Source organism: Alligator sinensis, unplaced genomic scaffold (assembly GCF_000455745.1).
Source record: "Alligator sinensis unplaced genomic scaffold, ASM45574v1 scaffold173_1, whole genome shotgun sequence".
Taxonomy (NCBI): domain Eukaryota; kingdom Metazoa; phylum Chordata; order Crocodylia; family Alligatoridae; genus Alligator; species Alligator sinensis.
The window spans coordinates 566,797-592,366 of NW_005842207.1; the positions used below are offsets into that span (position 1 = coordinate 566,797).

The 25,570-nt window shown below is 38.0% G+C and overlaps 1 protein-coding gene across 4 annotated transcripts in view; it reads right to left on the bottom strand.

The window, feature by feature from the left end:
- The window catches only part of EML4 (echinoderm microtubule associated protein like 4), a 132,083-nt gene that overhangs the window by 90,889 nt on the left and 15,624 nt on the right, over window positions 1-25,570 (bottom strand). For all 4 annotated transcript variants that reach the window (XM_025207734.1, XM_025207733.1, XM_025207732.1 and 1 more), the window contains exon 2: window positions 8,686-8,868. In XM_025207734.1, coding sequence (XP_025063519.1) covers window positions 8,686-8,868 — 183 coding nt within the window. The remainder of the gene's footprint in view (window positions 1-8,685; window positions 8,869-25,570) is intronic.

Genomic DNA, 25,570 nt, shown 5'->3' on the forward strand with positions numbered 1-25,570 from the left:
GAGAAGCACATTGGCAATCTAATGTAGACTGTTTTATATATGCATACATATAAAACATTTCATTTTCAAAAATTTCATTTAACTATATATATTTCATTTTAAGGACCAAATCAGTTCCAGATTCAATTGGGCAAAGCACAAAAGTCAAGTTCCGAAATTTGACTAAGCAGAGCTAAGTCAAGTTTTTGTGGGTCTACCACTGGGCAAGAATCCTCTCTCCCAGACCCAACAGCCTGGGCCTTCAGATACTCCCCAAATCCAGGAAGGCATCCTACTTTGTGGAATCTCCCCTGCCAGGTAAACTATACATGGTATTAGCCCAAAGCCAAAAGGCTCAAGATTTACTACATAGTTCGCTAGACTAGCTCCCATGAGAACCAACAGCATTCCAAGTCATGGTGAGCCACAACAATGCATAACTAGAATCACTCTGTTGTGACCTCTCTCAGCCTGGAGCATGTGATTAGTGTGGCCGTGCCCTCCATGATGACCCCTCAGCTCAGCACTGCTCGGTATGTGTATATAATTCCAGATATCCTCCACAACGGATCTATGTGCTAATTAGCTCCCACTCATGACTAGAATTATGTGTTTTTGTCACAAGCCCTGAAATGCGCCAAAAATTTACATGCAGATGAGGCACAGGGCGACCTGGTATAGCTTTACCTCGTGGAGGGTGGGGCGACAGAGACAGTAATGTTGTGGCTCACCATGACTTGAAAAAGAGTCAGCGATGAGGGGGAATGTGCTTAATGGGCAATACCATACATCTTATTTAGATGGGCTGCACTAACCTACCCTTGTGGCAGGGTCCCATCAGACTGTTTGCCCAATGTGGGACATATGTTTTATAATCAGAATGTTTGCCCAATGTGGGACATATGTTTTATAGTCATGCTCAGTGTTGGCTGCATTTAATCAATTTCATATGTGGTTTCCATTGCTGAGCACATGATGCCTTTGGCAGCAATTTAATGATAGACATTGAATGTAAATACATTACATTCACTAATATATTTAGAGAAATTTCTTTGTATGTGATTATAAGAGGGTTTTTTTTCCCCCCTATGCCAATGGGGGGAAAAAACTTCACCTTGGAGTAGAGTAAGTGTGACATTCTTACAATATGCTAAGAATGACTAAAACACAAAGGGTGCATGCGGACATTCAGAGAACCAGGAGAAGAACTGATCTAAGTTACATGGTTTACTCTGAACAACCTAGTTTAGATCAGGAGCAAACAGTGAAGACATTCATCTTTGCAGGGAGCTGCTCATGCAGCTTGTGCTGGTAGAGGCCCATGGGCAGGGGACATTCCTGAATGCCTCTCAATATTTCCTGAGGGTACACTGGGCTACCAGAGACTGCTGAGCACAACTACACAAGGCACTTCTGATTGGCTGCCAGGTGCAGCCAACCATGCCCCCAAGCACCAGCTACCTTACTGCAGACCCTCCCCCGTGCCCTACCCAAAGGTTTCCAAAGAGCACTGGAACAAGTGCCTTCCTTTATTAGTTGCCCTTGCCTCAGGGTCCCATCCTGGCTGCTTCCTGCCATAGCACCTCACCACCTGTGCCCAAGCCCATAAACCCAGGAGCTGTGGCATATCCTGCTTATCGCCCCGTGTGACTCTTGCTGGAAGCTGTGGCATATTACACACAGCCATCTGGATGCAGCTTCCTGCCCATGAGCCAGCAGCTGGCCATCCTATGCAGGGCTACCTGCTGCACCCTGCATTCACTAAGCATCCTGGACTGGGCCACCGACTTTCATGGGCCATCCAGGATTGCCCTGGACTCTAGGGTGCTCTGGCACCATCTCTAGGCCATCAAGTGCCAATTGAGGATCTGAGCCACTAGCATCACCTGGTGGGGGCGGATCACCTTGGACACCTGGGACAATGAACAGTGGCCCCATACTTCCCCACATAAGTCAGTGGTCCCTGGACAAGCTAGTCGCAGCTTCATCCCGCCCTACCTATGCAGCGCCTGCCTCACTCCCTCACTGCAGGGCCTCAATCTGCCCCCCTAAGCCCCTTCCCTCCCCCCCACAACAGCCGGATGCTGCTCTCCAAGCTGCTCTCCACGCTGCCTGGCTGCACACCTGGCTGCATGCATGCTGCGGCTGCATGCATGGACGATGCATTTATCAGCCACATTATCTGTCACATCAGGCAAAAAAAAGCTAATTGCCAATACTGCTAATTTTCCGTATATCCGTATTCCCGGTCCAATACAGGACTGAAATATCAGTACACCTCTACTCTCTGCTACTGTGTGATGCAGGATACTGGGCAAAATGGACCTATGGTCTGACCCAGTAAATGGCAATTCTTATGTTTTTATGCCTTCCCAATGCCATTATGCATCATGGACTCATCCTCACACACAGTGCCTACAGGCTACATTTTTGGCTTACATTCATTTTGAACCCCGAGAGGTCTTAATGGGTTTCCCAGGCACCAGCTGTGATACAATCTGTCTTGTTGGCAGCCAGAAGTGCTAAAATACTCTTTGCCTTCCTTTCTTCTCCATTGTTCAAGTAGCCTTTTTTTAGTTCACACAGTGGATGTTAACTGCTGTTATCAAATAAAGAGGCGAATGACATCAATTCTTCCAGGTTTTCACAAAAAAACATTTCCCACAAAAATACAGCACTTATAAAAGCCTATTACTGCTGAACACTTGTATCCTAGTTATAAACCTCACCAGACACAATATTGTCCTCTAAATATATGTTCATAAATGCATATTGTCAGTTTACCAGCTCTGAGTACACTGCTATAAAGAATCATCATTGCTTCCCAATTATGTGGGTATCTACACAGATACAAAGGTTAGGCTAACAATTCTGCTCCTAATCAGAGTAAACTTCTAAGAATAATCAACACCATTCATTTTTGGACAAATATTAGCCTTCATTTCTGCTTTGCATATTTACTTTTAGTTTGCTTAGTGGTTTCTGCAGAAATGTTGAAATATTATAATAACCTCCTTCCTTTTACATTTGTGTTGAGAGGATTTCCTGTGTCAAGAGCTGATTAGTGGAAAATATTGAGACAGAAACTGGGCTATATAAAATATCTTTTTGCTGCTTTGTTAGTTGCTTTCTAACACATAAGTTGTACTCTCCTATTGAATCTCCCTCTACCCTCTTCCCCTCCTTTCACTGTGTCCCCTTTTCTGACACCTTGCTAGGATGAGTTAGGTTTCCTAACGAAATACCTTCTCATCTAGTTTAATCTAATCTAAGATGTGAAGAGCTACAGACACAGAAAGTAACCACTGTACAACTCACAGCTCACCTTTCAGCATCTCAAGGATTAGACTGCTCAAGAAAACACTGGATGGACCAAAAATCCTATTGGAGCAATGTGCTTAATGATGCACTACACCTCTGTTGAAATCTCTCTATTTACTGAAAAGGTTTCCACATAAAGCCCTTAATATATTAACAATAACTGCAACATAAACATTCAGACAAGAAAAAATACCCCTTATATTAGGATGCTAGTAAAATGACTAGCTTTTATCTACAGCAAGCACAGATGCTAGTCAAGGAGAGAGAGAGCATAAGAAAAGTAACACAAGATTATTTTAAATTAAAAAGCCCAGCAGGGACAAATCACAATAAAGCAGTTTGCCAAAGGCTTTAGGAGTGCTTTGACACACTGAGTTTGGATATTAACTCTTGGGTTGTGGAAAAATGAGAATGCAAAAAACTCTTTTGTGTGTCCCATTTTCAATATGATTTTAATCAGTTCACAACTCATTTTTAGTTTGTGGAAAGTACCTCTTCAAAGTTACTGCTAAACTACTTACAGGAAATGTACAGAGGTTTTGAAAGCTGTGTCTCAGCAACAAGTTAGAGGGAATGTTCCTTAGCATAAATATATATTAAATACTGAGTAACTTTTATAGCATAGCCTTTTGGTTTGAAGAAAAACTCAAGATAGGTTCTCCCAGCACTACTTTCATTGCAATTTTATGTTTCAAATATTTATCAAACAAACTTCTAAATTTTCTTTATGACTGTACTAAAACTCTAAATTATTAAAGCATTTAGACATGCATCAGGTGTTCATGTGATATCCTTAAAAACAATATTACCCTAAATCAGGACTATAGCAATAGAATTTATACAGAATTAACCTCCCCCTCAGAAGAACAAACAGGGTCTGCTTTCTTTTAAATTATATTATAGAAGGCTATGACCTGAGAGTTAGGAGTGCTACAGCACTAGCATCTGTGATGAAGAATTCAAATTGTAGACAGCAAGAGTTAGATAACAGTAAACAGTGCATAGTAAAAGGTCGATATTAATTAAATCTTGTTATACATCTGCAATCACTTCTCTTAAGAATATGAGACTTTCCTAAATCTGATTTCTGAAGGATGATATAATTTTCTATTAAACTTATTCTCATTTCCTAAAAGAACCTATTTTTCCTTTGTAAAAATACTTACAGCTTCAGATGCCTTTACTATACAGAAAGCAAATAAGGTAGCGATCATATTACAAAAAATATTTAAAATGAACCACTAATATTTTATTATTATATAGTCAGATTGTGGAATGCACATTCCAAATATTAACTTCTCAGGCTAAATTTGTACAGGTATAAAGCTAATTCTTAAAGTAAAATTGTGGTCTTGTGCACAGTCAGTGACTGTCAACAGCCAAACAATTTATTTTCTGTCACTTTTTAGTGTTGTACGTGTAGCCGAATCATAATAAAGATACCCACTAATCAAGAGTAAAATTAACAGTGACAATTCACTTTTCTGGTCACTCCATTTCTGTTGAAAAAACCTAATTATTCTATTCAAATAAAAATGGCTGCAATTAATTGTAATTAATTTACATAATAGGCTGTGATTTGTGTACACACACATACATTGTACTAGTCTTTCATTATTTCTGCTACTGAATGAAGTTCAACAATCACTCAAGGTGCAAGTTCACAGAAAATCTAGTTAAATATTTCTACCATTTAATGGTTAAGATTCAAAGCATCCTAACTGAAGATACTCCATTAGTTATGTCTGCAAGCAACAGAGAGACCAAAGTAAAATTATTCTAGCTCAGGGGGCCTGAGTAAATTACAAGGGGGAAAATGATCTGGGTTTTCAGGGAGAATTTCATCTTGACTAAATAAGCACTTCCCAAACTCTTTTTCAATTAAGAATGTCCATCTGCTTTCCCAGTAGACAGAATAGAGACTAAAAGCCAGAACATTCCAAAGAGCACAATGGTAATGCCAAAATTCATCTGCTTATCAGAAAGAGTCTAGGAAAAAGATCAGCTGTGTGTTTTATTATATAAAAAGATATATAACACACACCCCTCCTAAGCTCTCATTTAGCTTGACCTGTGGATTCTAAGCATTAAGATAAAACTGAATCTTTCTGAACAAGGTTGCAAATTAGCATTCTGTGGCTAAATGTAAATAAAAGTTAACTGCAGTGCTAGTTAAAAACAAAAACCAAACAAAAACAAACAACCCCCCCCCCCCCCCCCCCCAATCCAAAAAAACCCCAACCCCAGGTCAACATGGTATACTTACAATACAAAGCAGGGATACCCCAAAGCTCTGTACTGACTCTTAAATCAGAAGTCACAGGTAGGCTGATATACACTGGAGTGGGCAAACTAAACTCTCACTTAGCAATGATAATAGCATACTCAGTGCTGCAGTTTCAGCTACGGTGCTGCAGATTCAGTGCTCCTCAGATTAGGAGGCAGCCTGTAGTGGGAAGCTGAGCACGCTTCAAGATGTGGCTTGTGGATACAGTTAGTTTACCACACAGACATTGCAACAGATTTGTTTCTAGAAAAATGTCTGTACCCCTTAATTGCACTGAACAGCAGTGCTCAACCTTTCAGACCCATGAGCCAGACAAGTGGTGCAGGGCCAGTTAGCAAGCCAGATCCAGCATTGGGGTTGATCTGCAGGTGTGATCTGGTGCAAGGGCAGCGTGCCACAGACTGGCCCTGCACACGGGCTCGAGTCTACATGCCAGATCCAGCCTCAGCCTGGCCCTGCGTGCTGACCCTGGCCCATGCACAGAGCGATCCCTTCACCAACATGATTCTATGCCTGGGGCCATGTCATTCGGTTTGCAGGGCTTCACAGGTTTGGAAAGCTGGTGTCAGGGGAGCTGCAGCAATTAATGCTTCGGACATTCCCCTACTGCCAAATTTCTGGACCTGTGGGGAACCCAGAAGGCCAGAAGACACAAGGTTGAACACCCCTGCAGTATATGAATAGATCATGCCTAGCACATTGATGACATTATATTTATTACTGAATACAAGAAAAAAAAAAGGAACAAAAACCTCATTTTTAAACTTCAGTCAAAAATAAAGGAGGGTCTAAAATTGAAAAATGTATTTCACTTCAATGAAGTCTTATTGAATTTTGTATTTAGAGTTCCCTCTCACTTAAAGAGAAGCCAAAGGCACCCAGTAACTCAGAAAAAAAAAAATCAAACCATCTCATTTAAACAATGAATTAGAAATTAAGTACCTTCAGGTTAAACTTTTACTATTCAAGTAGGAAAATGGTGGCCCAAAGTAGGTAAATTGTATCCACGGCTTTACACCAGGGGTTTTCAACCTTTTTTTAAGGAGTATACCCCTTATGGTGGGTACCCCTTCTGAAGTGTGTCCCCTTCCCGATGGGTGGAGGGGGGAGTGGGGTGCTGATAGCCAGATGCATGTGTAGACGGCAGGGTATGGTGTGTGGCAGTGGCACAGAGTGGTTAGTGGCAGGGGCTGGGGATCTCGCACACAGTGGCCGCCATTGCCATTCACCACTTCATGCTGCTGCCGTGCACTGCTTCCCGTGCCACCATGCATACCCCCTGGGGCTGTCCCAAGTACCCCCAGGAGTACGCGTACCCCCAGTTGACAACCCCTGCTTTACATCAAAGAGATTTCTTTCTGCCATAATGAGCAGTTTGCAAAGACTTACTATACTGACAGACTTCTTAGCATTTAACTTAGAGAGAATGTTTGATAAGGAAGTTTTAATATTGATGAAATATCAGTTAAATGTTGGGTAAATGAAGGCTGAATTCATAACCACAGATGATGACTCACCATTCAGGAAATTATCAGAATGGCAGGATTCAGAGTCTGTGCCAATTAAGTGTTAATGCTTCCTTTCATCTGGCACAGGGACTGGAAAAATTATAATAATTTGATTGCCTTACTCTTCTACATCTGAAACATTTATAAGGTCTGCATTTTCAGTGTTCATACTTTCAACATTTATGTGCGTGGACACGTGGTATTTGTGTGATGCACGTGCACACAAGTGCCCATGTTTGTGCTTGCGTATGTGCATAAGCATACCTGGGGCCTGCTTCACCATTCTGTTAGTTACTCATTTCATGCTATTATCACTCTTGATTTCACAGTAGTGGATCCCAGTTGTGAATCTAACCCATACATAGTTTGACAGGATTACACACAGCAATGCCCACTTCTTATTCTGAAAACAGAAAGGCTTGTTCCAAAGCTATTAAAAAATAGGAGCTGGTGAGTGTGGGACATTTTTTTTTTTTTTTAAGAGCCAGAACACTGGGGTCAGGAGGAGCAGTCAAAGACAGAGCTGGGAGAATGGGTGGGAGATGGGGCCTGCTTGATTTGGAGATTTGGCCAAATCAATGGCAACCAAATCTCTGAATCCGATTTGGCCAAATCTATTCGGGACAGCTATTCAAATCACCAAATCAAATCACTGTCCCCCAAATTGGCCAAATCTGAATCCGAAGTGAATACTAGCCACTTCGTACAGGCCTACTAGAAACCCAAAAGGTCTGCCACTAGTGGTAACTTGGGAAGGGTGCAAAAATGGTAAATACTCTGCATGTATAAGCGTAACAATTTATAAAAAGTCCCTTCAACTTTCATTTTTCTACTTAGATGGCCATAAGCTAAAAATTATTATTTAGCCAGCTTCTAATAAAAGCCTCAATTGACCAAGTTTTTCCCCAACTGCAGTTAGCTGGGAAGAGATCAAAGATTTTCTGGGGATTTGGACCTCAGGCTACAGTTGAAACAATCCCACTGTACAGTCTCTTATCATTTAAGCATAACAAAATCTTTTTAAGAGGAGGAAATGGAGTTCCATAGAAGAGCCAGTTACAACAAAGATGAATGGGGTAGGGGTGGGAGGAGGAAATCTCTCATTTTTCAGGTACCTATTGGCATGGACAAAAATTCTATTGGGAGCAGTTTCCAAAGGGGGAGTAGCAGCTGTTTCTCCTCAGGAGCCGGCAGCAGCTGTTACATTCTAACTGCTCCCTGTGCAGAAGGCTGTAGCGATACAAGTGAGTTAAATCACCTCAACTTTGACCTTGGATGAAACAGGGTTGCTACATTTGTATAGCTAAAGGCTTGTGTACACAGAATAACACATACTGTACACTACCCAACAACAGCGCCCCTTCCCTTTTGAAACCATTCCAAGGGAAGGCATGCCCATGCCCTGTATATCTTAATAAATAAAATCTTATTGAAAAGTAAACAAATCACATTATTGATGCCCGGGTTCATATGCAAGATGACAATAAATAAGTAAATCCAGCATACAAAATTCCAAAAATTAATATTAAAAAAGTGAAAATCTGTAAAATAAATTCCAACAAACACTACTTCACAAACATGCATCATTACCTTTACTTGGTGTTGATTTTCTCACAGAGGCTACATGGTCTTCAGAGATTGCAAGGCGTCTCAACACATCAGCCAATGCTGCTTTTAGCACAGTGATTTCATCTTCTTGTTGCTGCACTCTCAATTCGAGAGCTGAAAGACGGTCCTGGACATCAGATGTGCTTGCAGCAGAGATGCTATCATCTATTTGGAAAAAAAAAAAAAAAAAGGAAAAAAAAGGGGGGGGGATCTTTAATATATTTTTAAAAGCTGGAATCCATTAATAAGAACTACAGTCATAAAAGGTACAGTGCAACCTTGCTAATAAATACATTTTGGACAGTGAAGGCTTTTGGATGAGGGAGGAATAACTAAAATTTTACAAAAAAAAAAAAAGATTAAGATGGTAATTTGGCAAAGGACTAAAACATCAAGTCTTAAATTGGATGTTTGGAAAACAGTCACATAGTATTTGGAACAAGAAAACATGCTACATAGGGCGTGTATGGCTACATAGGCTGTATTTTCTTATTGACTACAAAATAAAATGTTGAAACATTCTACTTAAAGTAATAGAAAATTAAAGACATATTTATCAGTGGAAGACCTATTTTTTCATTCCTAAATTTCTTTACACACACAGTATCTGTTTGAGAGGTATTAGAGAATTACAAAACTGCAGACAGACTTTGACCTGTATTCTGCTGCAGCTGTTAATAAGGAATTCTAAATATGATATTTCATTCTAAAGCAAGAGATAACATTTAGAACATAGTTGAAATATCTACATCTATATTTATATACATCTCTAGCCAGGACCAAATTGCATGAAACAACAACTCCAATTTAAGCATTACAGATCAGAGATCTTAACTTCTTTTCTTTTTCCATAACACCAGTGCATGTTCCAAAAAAATACACTACATTTATAACATTTGGCCTGAAGTGAACAGAACAGAAAATAAATATGCTTTGAAGGTTTCCAAAAATCCATTTGGCCACACAGAGATAGATTAGTATTGAAAGTATAATCCAGCCAAATCTATTCTTCAGTGGTAAAAAGGAAATTACAGCTTCTGCATATTCTTTACCTTTGATGGCTCTTTGCTTTCTTTTTGCCAGGCCAAAATAATACATAACAGATTTTTATATTTAGTTGCTCCAATAAAATGGACTCTACTCATTACAAATGGATTATAAAAGTACATTACCCAAACAAAATGTATTGAATTTATTACTTAATTGATATAATTCAATAGAGCTGATCAGGGCTTATTAATATTCAAAATGAAATTCAAGTATACAGATGACAAGCGTGAAAATTTTACTTATTCTATATGGATAGATGGCATAAATGAACATATCCAAACCATGGAAGGCAAACATACATATGATGAAATCTAGTGTTGTTAAACTTGTTTGTATTTTCTGAATTTTGCTTGCCAATATTATAAATTGAAATAAAGGGAAATTTGATCATTCAACAATTACAATATAAAATCTTAATTCTGGAAGCTTCTCTTATTAAATACAAGCCCTAATCCTGCAAATACCCCCCCCACCACCACCACATACACACACACATACCCCCACACACAGGAGTATCCTTATTAAACTAGATGAGAGCAAATGCAAGACTAAGGCCAAACCATTCCCTTAACTAACCCCAATGAATAAGACAACTGATACAGTTGGGATTTTTAAGTATCAAATTAGTATAAAATAATTTTAAGTATAAAATTAGTATAACTAACATTTATAAGGAATAGCTGAAGAAGCATCAATTCAATATAACTGTAGTATATAATACTGATATGTTAGGAGACACACAAAAATAAATTGCAAATGAAGTATCAGCACAATTAATCATCTTCATTGCCAAATACAGTAGCAGGAATAGCCAACAAGACAGCACTTCTTTGTACTACAAAGAAATTTTAAATAAGCCTTAAGAAAAAGCTATTGTTAAAAAGAAACTTTGGGCTCCTTATAATCCTAAAGAGCACAATGTTACAAAGCTTTTGGTTGTAGTCGTGTTGGTCTTAGGACATATGTAGGCAAGGTTCTTTGGGTAGATGTGATATTTTTTGTTAGACTAACTGAACAGATGAAAAATGTTCTTTGCAAGCTTTCAGGCAAAAGCACCCTTCTTCAAGCACAGGGAGTCTCTGCTGTTGATCTGAGATCTCAATCTCAGGCATCGCAGGAGATCTCAAACCAACAGCAGAGGCTCCCTATGCTTGAAGAAGGGTGCTTGTGCCCGAAAGCTTGCAAAGAACATTTTTCCAACTACTCAGTTGGTCTAATAAAAGATATCACATTTAACCACAGAAACTTGCCTACGAAGAGCACAATGTAATTTATACTTCTGAAACACAGAAATGTTATAAGCATTCAACTAAATCTGAAAGACTCCTCACCAAATTAAGAGAAACTTAAAGGAACAACTATAAGCCAAAGGTTGTCTGAAGGACAATAAAAAGAATGCTAACATAAAAAGAACAGACTCACTCAGAATACATCAGCAGAACTATTACGAGCATTACACTTGATCTTAAACTGGTAGCAATCCAAACCAAGACAATGGAGCCATCATACACTATAGTTCACAATATTCCCAAATTAAAATGACTGATTGAGAAATACAAGTAAAAGATGGAACTTAAAGCAATGAAAAGTCTTACAATGGGAAAATTCCTGAGCTCTGTGAGTATACACTAGGGCACTGTACAATAAGATAGCAGCCCTCCCTCGCTTATGCTTAAATCAGTTAAAAAAAAAAAAAAGTGATTACATACTCCCTGAGTGGAGTCCATATAATAGTAATTACCAAACCAGGAAAGGATACACTACTTACTCTGTTAACCTATTTCCCTGATTAACATAGATGCTAGTATTTAAGCAAAATGCTAGGTGACTTAACTTTGTTTTTCAGCTATGACATCGGGTAAGCCTGTTCTTTGTGATACCTGGATTTTGTAGAAAGCCATCTTAGCCACTGTAATAAGTCTTACTTTGTCGCCCCACAGACAACTGTTACTCCCAATAACAAAACTATGACATCATTGAGAATTGAAAGCAGTCACTCTTCTGCTTAGATTAAATTGTAAAGACTTAAGAAAATAAGCCTTTTCTAGTGAGCCTTAACCTCAATTGATTTAATTCATTCAATCTATTTAGTTTATTCAAAATCAGATTTAGAGGTGGCCTGATCACAATCTACGAGTGCCCACATGAAAAAAAGATTTTACATAGTTTATGGCTTTTTAATGTAGTAACCAAAACTGGAATGGCTGGAAGCTGATGTTAGGCAAATTTAGACTTGTTAAAAGGTACAACTTTAACAGCGAGGTTAATTAACTCTAGGAACAACTTATCCAGAAACATGGTGGATTCTCCATTACTGAGAGTCCTTCATCTGAGACTAAGTATCTTTCTAAAAATGGAAGTTGTGAACTTAGCGATGAAGTTACTGAAGACAGTTATTTGCTCTAAAGTCAGATGAGGGAAGTACAATTCTTGCTAGCTTTAGAAATCATTTTCTATGACTCTTAAGAGTTAAAAAGAAGAATCTCAGAGAAGAAGCAGGGTATTGAGATTTACACTGAGGATCAAAAAAAAATATTGGGAAAACAATGTATTAGCTTCCTGGACAAACAGGCATCAGAATAAAAATGAAAGATTAAATTGTGAAATATTATATACAAAATAAGTTATCCCAAATCCAAATATTTAACATAGGGTTGCAAAGAATTCATGAAAAGATTAGATTTCCAAAAACATGTAGAAAACTAAAACAATTATGTATATAGCTCAAATTATCCTAAGAGATACCTTGATAGTAAAACTCCAAGGCTAGCAACAGATCTACAGATAAACTGGTTTAAGTGATCAGAAACTGGTTAACCCTGTAACAGAACAGATGTTCAGTGCACATAAACCAGTTTGAAAATTTGAGATAAACCTGGTTGAATGTAGTATCGGACTCAACTGATTTGGCTCAAACTGGTTTATGCAATGTCTGTCCCAGACCCCTTCCTGGTTAAACTAAACCAGAGTCCCCCAGGATCCCAGCATGCTCTCTGGGATGGGAAAGGTTCTCTGCTTCATAGCAGGGCTAGTCCCTCCCCTCAGCTCCCTGGCTGCGGCTCCCGTGGTCTCTGCAGGCATCTGTCTGGCTTCTGTTCCCCGCCCCCCCACACCACTCTCTGCTAAGCAGGCATTCTCCCATCCCTCACAGACACCTCAGCATTAGCTAGCAAACCACATACTGGCTACCTCTGAGCTGTGGCACATGCGACAAAGACAGAATCAACAAATAGCTGGTAATTAGGGGTGTGCAAAGCAGGCAGTATTCAATTCAGATTTGGATTCGGCCCGATTTAGAGGACAGTGATACAATTTGTTGATTTGGATCACTGTCCCGATTTGATTCGGCCAAAGCTAACTCTGAAGATTTGATTCTGATTCAGAGAATTGGTGACTCGGCCATAGACACAGCTTTATAGGTTTTTTTCTACATACCACAAGGTGTAGGTGTGACCAGGTGTATCTTGTGAATGCTGAAATGTTGGGGTGGATAGAGCGTCCCGTGGGAGTGTTGGGGGGGGCCATCCACGTGCTCACTGGTGGACCTGGAAGTAGACCAGAAGTATTTCTGGTCCGCTCCTGGGTCCGTCAGTGAGCGTGCAGGGGAACCCCCCTCCCACTCCCATGGGACGCTCCATCCACCCCACCGTCTCAGCGTTCACGAGCTGCACCTGGTATCTCGAGGTATGTAGAAAAAACATAAAATATAGTGATAAACATTCCCTGCTGGGCTGCTTGGGGGGGGGGGGGAGGACAGAGGGCTTCCCTAATCACAGCATCCTGCCCATGCCTGGCCATGTGCCCCCTCAGCTCAGCAATCTGGAAGGGAAGGGAGGGCTGCTTTAGCAACCCCAGGTTCCAGCCTAAGCCACTGCAGGCATGTGCCTGCATTTCCTAAGTCCAGAGGAATGTCTGTCCAGTTACAAACTGGTTCAGCCTAGCCAGGTTAGACTAACTTGCAAAGATTCAATCAATTCAGGCTCAGGCTTTTTGAATGTCTGTCCCTAGCCCAAATGTTATAATCCAGATCATTACAACAAATTTGTAGGATATAATGATATTGCTGTTATACCTTGACAGAACAGCTGCTTTCAAACTCTACATTTTTCCTTACATGTGCTTGTATAATCTAAGAAACTGATTTTAAAGAAATACAAATTGAATTTTTTTGTCAAAGAGATGCAGCATTAGTACCACAAGACAATTTTTCATATTCATCCTGACTAAAACAACAGGCCCAGAAATTACTAGGTCCTTAAAAAGCATACAAAGAGAAACATCTATAGAATACGCACAGGAACCATCTCTGTTTTAGACCAGTGGTCTCTACCTTTTCACAGTTGAGCACCCCGCCACAACTTTAATAAAATTGGTGGTATCCCTGGTTGAGAACTACTGTTATGATGCCTCTGCTTACCACTGTGGTTCTCAAACAGGGTGCTACCCCCACACTCCTGCCTCTATTAGGGTTTTTTGAGAAACTTTAAGCAGGCAAGAGCATCAAGCAAGAGCAGAAGGATAACTAACAAGTTCAGTAATCTGTGCAAAACTCCCCTGTGCTCTTGAGGTCAATGCATATGTATGGGGGGGGGGGCAGGGGGAGAAGGTGAATGGTGATCTTACTTGCCATGAGTGTCCCTGAACCCAGCTTCTCCAGCCAGGCAGTACAAGCAGCTACTCCAGCACAGTGGGACTTCTCTGGATGGGCATTGCCACAGCCCTTCCCAGCATGTCTCTACATACTTCTCCCAGAACAAGAGGGGCAAGGGATAGTCCCATCTGCCTGGCATGCCTCTGTTTCCAGGAGAAACATGTGGGATAAAACCAGGAAGGGCTGCAGGAAGAGCATGGAATACAACTAGCTTCAGCCACAGCTGCTTCTCATTCTGCTTCTGCAGGAAGCACATGGGACATTTTATCCTTGCTGCAGTATCTGTCACTCACATTTTATCATCCCTGGAAGGGGCTCATGGCACCCCAATTGAGAACATTAGACATTACTCAAGTGTTCTGCATTAGTTCTAGAAAAAGTCTATGAAACAACCATTGCAATCTGTTGTATAATTAAGCAGCTCTACACATCGGTTAAAAATGCCAATAAGCTTTAATTTAATTTTAAGGAAAACTTAATTTAAGACTAAAATTAACATATATTTTTATAATTGATAAACTTAATGGGGAAAATATTTTTCCACTACCAAGGTTTAATTTTCACCTCACTTTTTTTAATATACGGGTGTTTTAATTCCATTGTCCCAATAAATGAAATATGAAGAATCTGTCCAGCAATGGTATGCAATAAGACACCAATAAAGGAGGGTGATGCTTCTTCAAATGTTTTGCAAAAGAGGATTTTTTAATGCTTCATAGATAACTGGAAATTATGTTCCTGGGGCATTCATCTTTTGTTACAACTGAAGGACAAGCATGATAGAATACATACTAAAAGAACCACGTGTTGTGCAAGTACAAATAATTTGAAATTCTGCGAAATGTAAGGGAATTAAATTTCATTAGAATTTTATGAAGTCTTCCCCACAAAGTATACAATTAACCCCCAGACTAGAAGTAATTAACAGGAAGAGAAACAAATGGCATAATGAGCTAAGAGACAAATGTGTTGCTTTATTCGCAGATACTTTCTCAGGCCACTTATCTCACATTCTCAAAGAAAAGGAGCCCCAAGAAGCAATTACTCAATAGCTGGAAAACATTCTCACAAAATAATGCCTTTGTAGGGAATAGGTATCTGTGGCCCTACCCATGATTTGATGAGGACTGCTCTAAAGCTAAAACCTCTTTTAACAGACGTCTTCAAGGCATACAGGTCTAAACATACTTGTGCCAGTTTCTCACAGATTAAGATTAAACTAAATTATAAACAACTAATGGCTAGAAAGTAGAAACAGTAGCAAATGAGGCTGTGGAAGGAACTGGGAGCCAGAGAAAAATATAGATAATTGATATTTTTGGGACATTACAGTTAAAGGGACAAAAAATCCCTTATATGCATACTCCTGAAGAAACATGAGTTTCATTTTTTAAAAAGTTTTAACAACCTACTGGTGAGTAAAGTGATGGCTGTTTGCTGAAGAAAATTTTATCTGTTAAATTACAAGCTGACTATTACCTCAGGTCTGAAACTCAAGTAAGATCATGCATATCCTTACAGAGTAATAGAAAAGCTCCTTGCCTTGATTCCCCAGCCCTCCCTCCCCCCGCCCCAACATAATGATCTCAATCTTAAAAAACCGTGATAACAGAAATCCTGCAGCATATTGTCCTATTAGTTTTATGTGTATTGTAGCCAAAATATTTGGGAGACACCTACTCTCTTATTTATAAACATAGATCTTTGAAAATAATATTTTGGTAGAAGAGCAGACTGGTTCAGAGAAGTCTATTGTTGCATGAACCATTGCTAAGGGTTGTATTATTTGCCATTACAATATGTTTAAAAAAAAGAGTTTGAAATAAGGTTTGATATACCCTTAGTACATATTATTCACAACTCAAAGACAGATGTAGGTTTCATTTTAGAAGGTCACACTATACATTTTAAAGCAGTGATTTATTTTGATATTTTTTCAGATTAATATTGAAGCTACATCAGAAAACTGAATTATCATTTGGTAAATTTTATTTACAAAGCCAACTGAAGCAGATACTTGTGAAGTCACTGGAAGGTGAACTATCTCCAATTCACTATATAATCATGGATTTTGGGGGGATATTTTTGCCACAATGTATTAGGAGGACATCAAATGAGCACTGCAGCCATATATTATGAACGTATGGCTTTCTTCACTTCTACATTTTTTCTCATCTTTGATATCTTCTCTCTTTTATGACCTGGCAAGCCTGCTGCCATCATAGGTTTTCCCTTGTACCATACGATCCCCTCACTAGATCTCAAATCAATGGAAAGGCTATACTCAGAAACTTATCCCTCAAGATTTCTGGAATAGTCTGCTCAAAATGTTTCTCTTTTGTTTCTACTTCCGCCTAGCATTTATCTCCAGACTCCTCCTCCTTGCCCAGATCTACTCCACCCCCAACAATCTTCTAATTAATTTAACTTCTTGAAATGCTGAACTTTTAGAGAGAGGTAAGGGCTTGACTCTGTACACAAACTTGCAGAGAGACATGAGGACTGATGGATATGTAATCAGGTCTGTTACTTCTCATCTCCATATACTGCTGTTAACAAGGATTTTCTCTCACAAATCCATAGCCTGAAAACTGAAACCAGGCATCACAGAGATGCTTAATGGGATCTTCTAGACTGAGCACTGAGTCCCATTGGGTAGAGTGGTTTTCTTTAATCTTTACTAATCTATAGAGGAGCCTCTCTCTGACAACCCCATAAAAGTGGGCCCCTGATATAGTGCATGGCCTGCTGTGACCTATTTAAAAAACTTTTCTAAAAAGTTTACAAAAATATATTGTCTCAGTAGTATATAATTACAAATTATAATCCCTATTCTATATCTTTGAGTTTTAACGTATCTTAAATTAAAACTCTTTATATAGATTCTTTTTTAAAAAGCACCTTAACAAAAATATTATTAAATAAAAAAAATCTGATTGAATAAAAAATCCAATTAAAACAATGTTGATTTTTATCCATCCTGCAAAAAACTGGCAGTAACATTATTTGACAAGGCAATCTTATTAATCATTGCTTACTATTCAAATACAGCATCTAGCATGTGTTATGGGATTGGTGGAGCTCTGTCTAGTAGTTTCCCAAATAAAACATGGACATGACAAAGATGTCTGCTTGCTCTGCTACTTTTTAATCTACTTCTGAATGATCTAAAACAAGTTAATGGAGTCAATTCCATCCACCCATGATTTTGAATGATTTTGTCTCTGTCTTACTTTTTGCAGATGACACACCTTTAATGTCACAATCCCAGACAGGCCTCCAAGGGTTATTACATGACTTTCAGCAATACTGTGACTCAGATAGTTTGGAAGTCAACAATACTAAATCTAAAGTATTAGTTTTGGAAAACAAAAGGAGGAACTGAATATTTGTTTAATGGGAAAAGAGAATAGAGATGGTGTCCTAATTTAAATACCTCGGAATTTATTTTAATACAAATCTGAGCTGAAATAAACACAGAAAAATGTAAGCATTAAAACAAAACAATCTTTTTATAGTAAGATGGGCAGAAGGGTGGTACTGATAGCACTAAAGGTCTATAGATTTAAGGTACAGTCCATTTTATTGTATAGAGCACAGCTATGGTATGCTGACCCCATAGTTCATTCAAAATGGGAAAAAAAATTCTAATTTATTTTGAAGGTGGATTTTATCTTTACCAAACTCTATAATAGGGGTGCTTATGGAATCTGAAATGGGCTGCTTAATGGGCGTTTTTACATATGCTCCAGGTGGGGGGGGGGGGGGGGGGGGGGGCCCCCGGGGGGAGGCAGTGTCCCCACACTTCACAATGACGGTTTGGGTATTTTAACTAAAGCTTATTGAACAAGCTTGAGTTAAAGCAGCCCAACCATCATTTTGAAGCATGGGGATGCTGATACATGAGATGTGGAGACTGGCTGAAGACTCAATTAATTAAAGCATGTTGGAGCAGCCTCCCTGCACATGTACAGGAACCCGATGTGAGCACTTTAGCTCGATTAACAACTCTAAATTGCTCAATTAAAATTAAAGTTTGTACCCCTATCAGATACCCTAAAAAGTGCCTTTTATAAGCTGCTCTTCTTCTAAGTAAGGTCTTATTTGGATAGGTACACAACATTTACATTTTCAAGACAAATACCTTGGGAAACATACTGACAATTATTGACCCAATATTTTCCCTATATTTAAAACAAGATATAAATTTAAAAATTAAAGATGCCAGCATGCAGCTAGATATGCAATCAGTAAGATTGTCTCAAATATCTCCCATTTTGAGATTAATAAAGCATTCTTTTGGCCTGATGACCTACCTGAATTGCAAACTACAAACAGTAAGGAGCCATTACTAGACTGAGATTCACTCTAAAAAGATATGCAGTCATCCTGATCAGGTGGTGTCAGACCCCATAAACAAACAGGATATGTTCTTGTGCGAAGAATGAGAAAGATGTCTTAAATCACTATTTGTGGTCTTGTTCATTCTTTGAAGAAATAAGATAAAGATGGATCTCTCCATTACTGAAAAAAATTAAATACTGGGTAAAGGAAGAAAAAACAGCCTGTCCTCTCTAATAATTTCCTCCCTGCCCTACACTCCCTAGGTATATATGCACTACTTGCACAAAGAATAAAGGCAAAAATCAAATAAATTCCTGTATTTATTTTTTTACTCTACTATTTTACACTGCTTTATCTTATCTATCTTTTTGCATTATCATTATATAGTATATTTTAATTTTGTTTAAATTAGCAGAATGTATAGTCTTATTGTATGCTTTTGCCAATAAATGTAAATTATTTCACTTGATTTTATTACTTAGCAAAAGCTGTACATAAATTGTTGAGAAAAGAATTCTATTGTTACACATAAAATAATTTAACCTTAAAGAATTTTTAAAAATTCATGTTCCCCAAAGCATGTTTTAAATTCTGAAGTCACCCAAACAAAAGCCAATTAATTTTAACTTTTTGATATTTAATAAAAGTGAAGCAATAGTCAAAACTGATTGATGAATTTAAATGAACTGCTTTACACTTGCTGTGTTCTGTTATAGTACATCTAAACACAGGACATTGGTACGAAGAAAGGAAATAAGATTCTTAATCCTCATGGATTTTGATACTAAGCAATTTGGTTGTGAATTTCTTTAAGAATTTCACACACAAAATAATCTAAAATTCAGTAAATGGAAACACCCAATTTCTTGCCTACACTTCAGATTTGTCCACTCTGACCCAAACTGAGCTGTTTGGGTCTCCTGCCACAAAACACTGCTGACTCCACTGTAAATCTGTTAACAGATAGAACTGTTTCCAGTGTACTAGGACAATTAATGGATAGAGCTCCCCAACACAAAATGGTATGGGGTAAACTGTTTCCTAAGGTCACAAGCACTATTACTTTATCAAACACGTGGTCACTGTCCATTCAAAGACATTAATTTCAGTGCTTTCTAAAAAGAAACAGAAGCAGCAACAAAATCTTACAGTTCAGCAATGTTTAAGATGTCTCCAATCATCCACTGTATTTTTCTTACAAATACAGTCTTACTTTATCCAAATAAACTAAAGTAACTCTCCTGCCATTTAATTTAAATGCATGTATTTCATTAAAATGATTCAGTAAATATTTCCAGTGGCTCAAAATATCTATTGTTTTCTTCAGTTACTGCCATTTAATTTAAATGCATGTATTTCATTAAAATGATTCAGTAAATATTTCCAGTGGCTCAAAATATCTATTGTTTTCTTCAGTTACTGCCATTTAATTTAAATGCATGTATTTCATTAAAATGATTCAGTAAATATTTCCAGTGGCTCAAAATATCTATTGTTTTCTTCAGTTACTGCCATTTAATTTAAATGCATGTATTTCATTAAAATGATTCAGTAAATATTTCCAGTGGCTCAAAATATCTATTGTTTTCTTCAGTTACTGCCATTTAATTTAAATGCATGTATTTCATTAAAATGATTCAGTAAATATTTCCAGTGGCTCAAAATATCTATTGTTTTCTTCAGTTGTGCAACCAATGTTGTGATAGAACTAATGGTATAAAATCTACATCAGAAATATATATAAAATACTTTTTACAAAATAAAATACTGGGCACTGTAGAAGGCAATGACAAAACTCCTATTGACTTTAGTAAAGTCAGGACTTCATAGTTTGTAGTTCCTCAAGTTTTCTATTATCAAATGCTATTTTTCCATTCCAGGATGAGACTGTTTTAAGGGAGACAGCATCAGGATGCAGGGACTGGAGGTCACAATTTGTTATTTTGAATTTCATAGATGGTCCCATGTATTTGCATTTTAAACAATGCTTTTTAGCAGATGTTGCTACTGTTACTATAACATGTAAATTCTGTTATTTTTTACCTGAAAGTGAATATAACCAAAGTGGTCACTTGAGAAGGTAAAAAGTAACTACTTTCTAGATGACAACTGATTGAGAAAAGAATCCTATGACACGGTAATAGTAAGAAGCTAGACTCTATGATCCAGGCAGTTCTACGTACCTATGTACACATTTAAGGTGTAATAGATAAGGTACAGTTAAAATCTCTTGAAGGTAATATCTTAATAACCATGAATTATAACACACATCAGTGGGAAATTATAATGTGCTTTTTAAGAAAGAATTACTTCTCTTGTATTATACATTTTAGAGGAAGGCATGGTTTGAATATAATGTTCATTAAACTTGTTTTACATTAGTCCTGGAAATCCAAAAATCACGGTTTTCATACAACATGTACAATAAGAGGCAGTGACACTGCAAAATGCTCTATGATTCTCTAAATTTACCTGACTAGTGAAATCACTCAGAGCACATGGGATAATTCTGCTTCTCTGCCCATTTCGACCTTAAGAGGTATCAATTACACACACTCCAGACATATTTCTCATGGGCCAGACAGGAGCATTAAGGCAACAGCATTTTTTAAAAAATCATCTTCTTAGTAACTAACTACTATTCAATAGTAATTTGGGATGGCTAGATAAATTTCAAAGAATCTCATGCCTATTGCAATACAGTAGACCCCGATGTACGCGAGTATTGCATTATGGGGGAATTTCATGCAAGTCGAATTAGCATAAGTCGGGACTTTCCCCATAGGAAATAATAGAATAGTGAGGGGTTGCATACCCCAGACATACCCTAGTCATAGCTTTTTTCCCCCTTTTCTCAGCAAAATCGCCTTTAGGAGGTGCATCTAGCGTCTCACTTATGCATCTTGAGATGCCGCTACCACAACGGTAGCACAGCTTCACTTGTTTCTGCCTGCAAATCTTGTGAGGCATTCGCATATATATATATATATATATATATATATATATGCTAATCTCATGAGCATTCGCATATATATGCGAATTATGTGCATCTCGAGGGGCATTTTTCCGTCTGGACCCTAATAAAAAAATCAAGTAAACGTAAGACATGCGTAAGTCAGAATTGCATAAGTTGGGGGTCTATTGTAGTTTCAGAGCACCCATTCTTCCAATTATCATTCTTCTAAGCCAAATATTTTTTGTACATCATGTCTGAACAACACCAGGGATCTGATTTTAGAGAAAAGCAACATTTAAGAAAAATAAATTCTAAAAATCCCAGCACATGGAAATTTAAAACACAGGGTGGAAAAGGAAGTATTCAAGCCAATACGCCACACAAACCACAGATATTTTTACACCCCCTCTGCCAAGACAATCACACAATTTTCCCAGTAGTATCAAAGCTCCATCATTGTGGGAACGCCGTAGAAAGTGTCTATATTCTCAGGACTAAAATGCAGATCCAAGCTTATGATTAAAGTAAGCATGGTACCAACTACAGTCCATTCTCATTACAATGAGGGTGGATGTTGGGGAGTTAATCAGTTCTCCCTCTACCACCATTTTTGGACAACCTGCCATGTTATTCTGAAGACTAGTGAATCATCTGACTCTAGTTGAGGTTTATTAGAAACATATTTCCAGAAAGATAATTCACAAAATGGTTTTTTCAGCCACATTAAATGGAACATACTTCCTTGCAGTTTCTATGCTACACTGGTATTAAAGCTAGCTTACATGGACTGAGAAAGTTAAACAGCTATTAACTGGTAACAGTTGAGAGAGAGAGCTCTGAAAAATGAGTTATCTTTAGATTCCATAGACTTCTACCCCCATGTCTTCCTCACACCCCTTTGAAGGTCAATATACATGAAAATAACAAAAGCTTTGAAAAGTACAAGTCACATAAGGAATATAACTAAGACCTAGGATTCAAAACCAAACATGGATATAGAAGGTCAATCCACTTGAATGCATATCAAGTTAAAAACTTATTTGCTACTAGAAATAGCAACCAGACATGGAGAGAGACTAGAAGTGAAAATATCCCCCCCCCACCCCATACAAACAATCCTGGTAAGCACTTTCCTCCTTTATAGCATGCTATAAATGCCCCCTGCGGTATGGAAGTAGGACTCTATACCTTTTCACTCCAGATTACTCCACCTATCCTAAATGTCCTTCCCTGTTGTTAGAACAGTGCCCCCATCTTTCTACTCTTTCTCCTACCTTTGAAAATATTCATGCAATAACAAATACCCTATTTGCTTGACTTGGTTATTAAATTTGAGGTAGTATTTAATACTAGACAAATGTTTAGTTAACTTTTTCTATAGAGAAAGTAAGCATCCAGGCATTCTTAGTAACTAGTGTGCAATGGTCTTCCTGGTTCAGTACCTGATTTAACAGTCCGTATATCTTTTTCTATCATCATCTCTGTTGCATTATTCAAGATAAAAAACAATGTATTCCTTTCTGCTAGCATCTGTAGCTTCTATTAAAATTAGTATCACTCCAATGAGACTCACAGGATTCATTCATGGATCTATCTGCAGGATAAGGCCCTTAAAAATGCAGGTTAAGTGCCAAAAGGAGAATACCTGCTATAAGCCCAGAATGCCCATGCCAGTTTCTCTTTAGTATCTATATGATAAAATTACCTATGACTGTGTGTATGCATATGTACACATACACAAACACACACACAATCAGATATGAACTGAACTTACTAAGGGCTTTTGGAAGTTAAAAAGGAATGGCAGGATATTTACCGGTCTGGACAAATTTTCATAAGGATTTTTGTAGCATGTGTGAAGTATATGCTATTTAGACAACAAACCAGGTTAGATATTTCTTAAATACCTGAAGGTCAGCAGTGTAAATAAAAAGGTGACCAAGTATCTTTATAATTGGATGGTTATATGGTGGCCAACTTAAAATAAGCCACTGTCTAGGTACCTTCTACTGCACTGGTACACAAACTGCAGTATCACACAAATCTTTGTGGACATCTCTCAAGAGACTGTACGGGTATGGAAAGTGAATCACCACCTCCTCCATAAAAGGGGTCCACAAGGTCAAGGCTATGAAAGGTCTGCATAGCTGCTGTATAGGACCTCTGCCTCTAATGCTGTCAAGACAACCCCATTTTATAAATTCTAAGCCAATTTAAAAACAAATATATATATTCACAATATTTTTATTTTTGAAATATAATTTGACAGAGTAAACTGCTATTATCTAAAACATGAACACAAGCATAGATCTAAATATACCCCAATACAAAGATACTCGACTAAAATTAAGCTTCTAAGTCCATTTTTAGAGACTTCAGTAAATAAGGCCTGAATTTCAAGCTGCTGAACACCATTTTCATCTACTGATTCAAACAGGACTTGTGTGCGCTCTGCCACTCAAAGGCAGATTGGACACTTGAAAACTGGCCTAAAATAGATTTGGGAGTATAGCTGAGTGATTTAGGTTTAAAAATGTTAATTATAGATTGTAGACTGGATAGTCCAAGCTTTTTTTAAAAACCAACAAAATAATTACTGCCCAAAATTTAGTGTGCAGTTTCTTAACTACTTCTGATTTCAATAAACTAAAACACAAGATTATGTTACACAGAAAGTAATCACTCTATTTTGCTATGTAGAAAGCACTTAAGGTTTAGATTTCTAATTGTTTATTATTAATAACATTAACATCAACAATTTGCTTCCCCCCAAAAGTTAAACGAAAATCTCAAACTTAATAACATTAGAAACTTCTGTACTGTTCTGTAGCTCTTTACCTTGCTTATGTATAATAAAAAAAAAGTGGGAGGGCCAGATGGGACTGAGTAGTGCAAGAAACATCTTTAAAAAGCAATCCTTTAATTTCATATTCCTGCAATTTGTAGTTATACATTTATCATAACGGTTCAGTAAACCTGCACTTATGTGTTGGCATTAGATTAATCTAAAAATATATCACTATGATTCAAACATCATTTTACTATTTCTGTTTAGCCAAAATTACTTCCCAGTTTATTCAAATCCCCAGTAACTCTATTGGTTGTCTGATGCCCATATTAAAGAAAAGAATACTTGTTGTACATGCCAACACGGATTTACATAACTGAATTTAGCGTGGAAAAAATCATTAGATACCTATGTTTATCCAAATCCTCATATTATTCCTCAGCTCTCAATTTAGCAAATGGATGTAACAACATTCATCATCTCACAAAGATCATTGACATTAATTAATCTTTCCAGGAAGAACTCAGGGTCTATGGTAATAAGTGCTGTAGGAAAGCCCATGAGAAAATTAATAAAATCTTTCTTCTGAGCAGGGTCCAAATAGCTTGCAGTAAATAAGGCACCAGGCCACACATTGAATCACAAGGTTCAAGTAAAATATTAAACAGTTACACCTTAAGTGAGGACCATTCACCCTCAGCAATGAGTGAGGGAGGGGTCCTGGGAAAAAATAACACTGTACCATGCAGACGATCACAATGCATACACACAAGGGGCGCATCCAGACGAGCACACACGTGCCTCTTGCCCCGTCTCAAACCCGTTTGAGATGGGTCAAGAGGCACGTGCAGGAACAGAAAAATGTTCCCTGTGCTGCAAGTTTGCAGTGCAGGGAAAAAATCAGATCCCTGGGGTAAAAAAAAAAATGGTGCGCAGAACAGCAGAGCAAGGCATGGTCCCAGACCGTGCCTGGAGCCAGCAGGGAGTCAGTCCTCTAGGAGAGATGCTCTGGTTTCTGGCCAGAGCATCTCTGTGGTGCTCCTGCTGCCAAAAGTAAGTTAGGGACATTGGGCGGGGG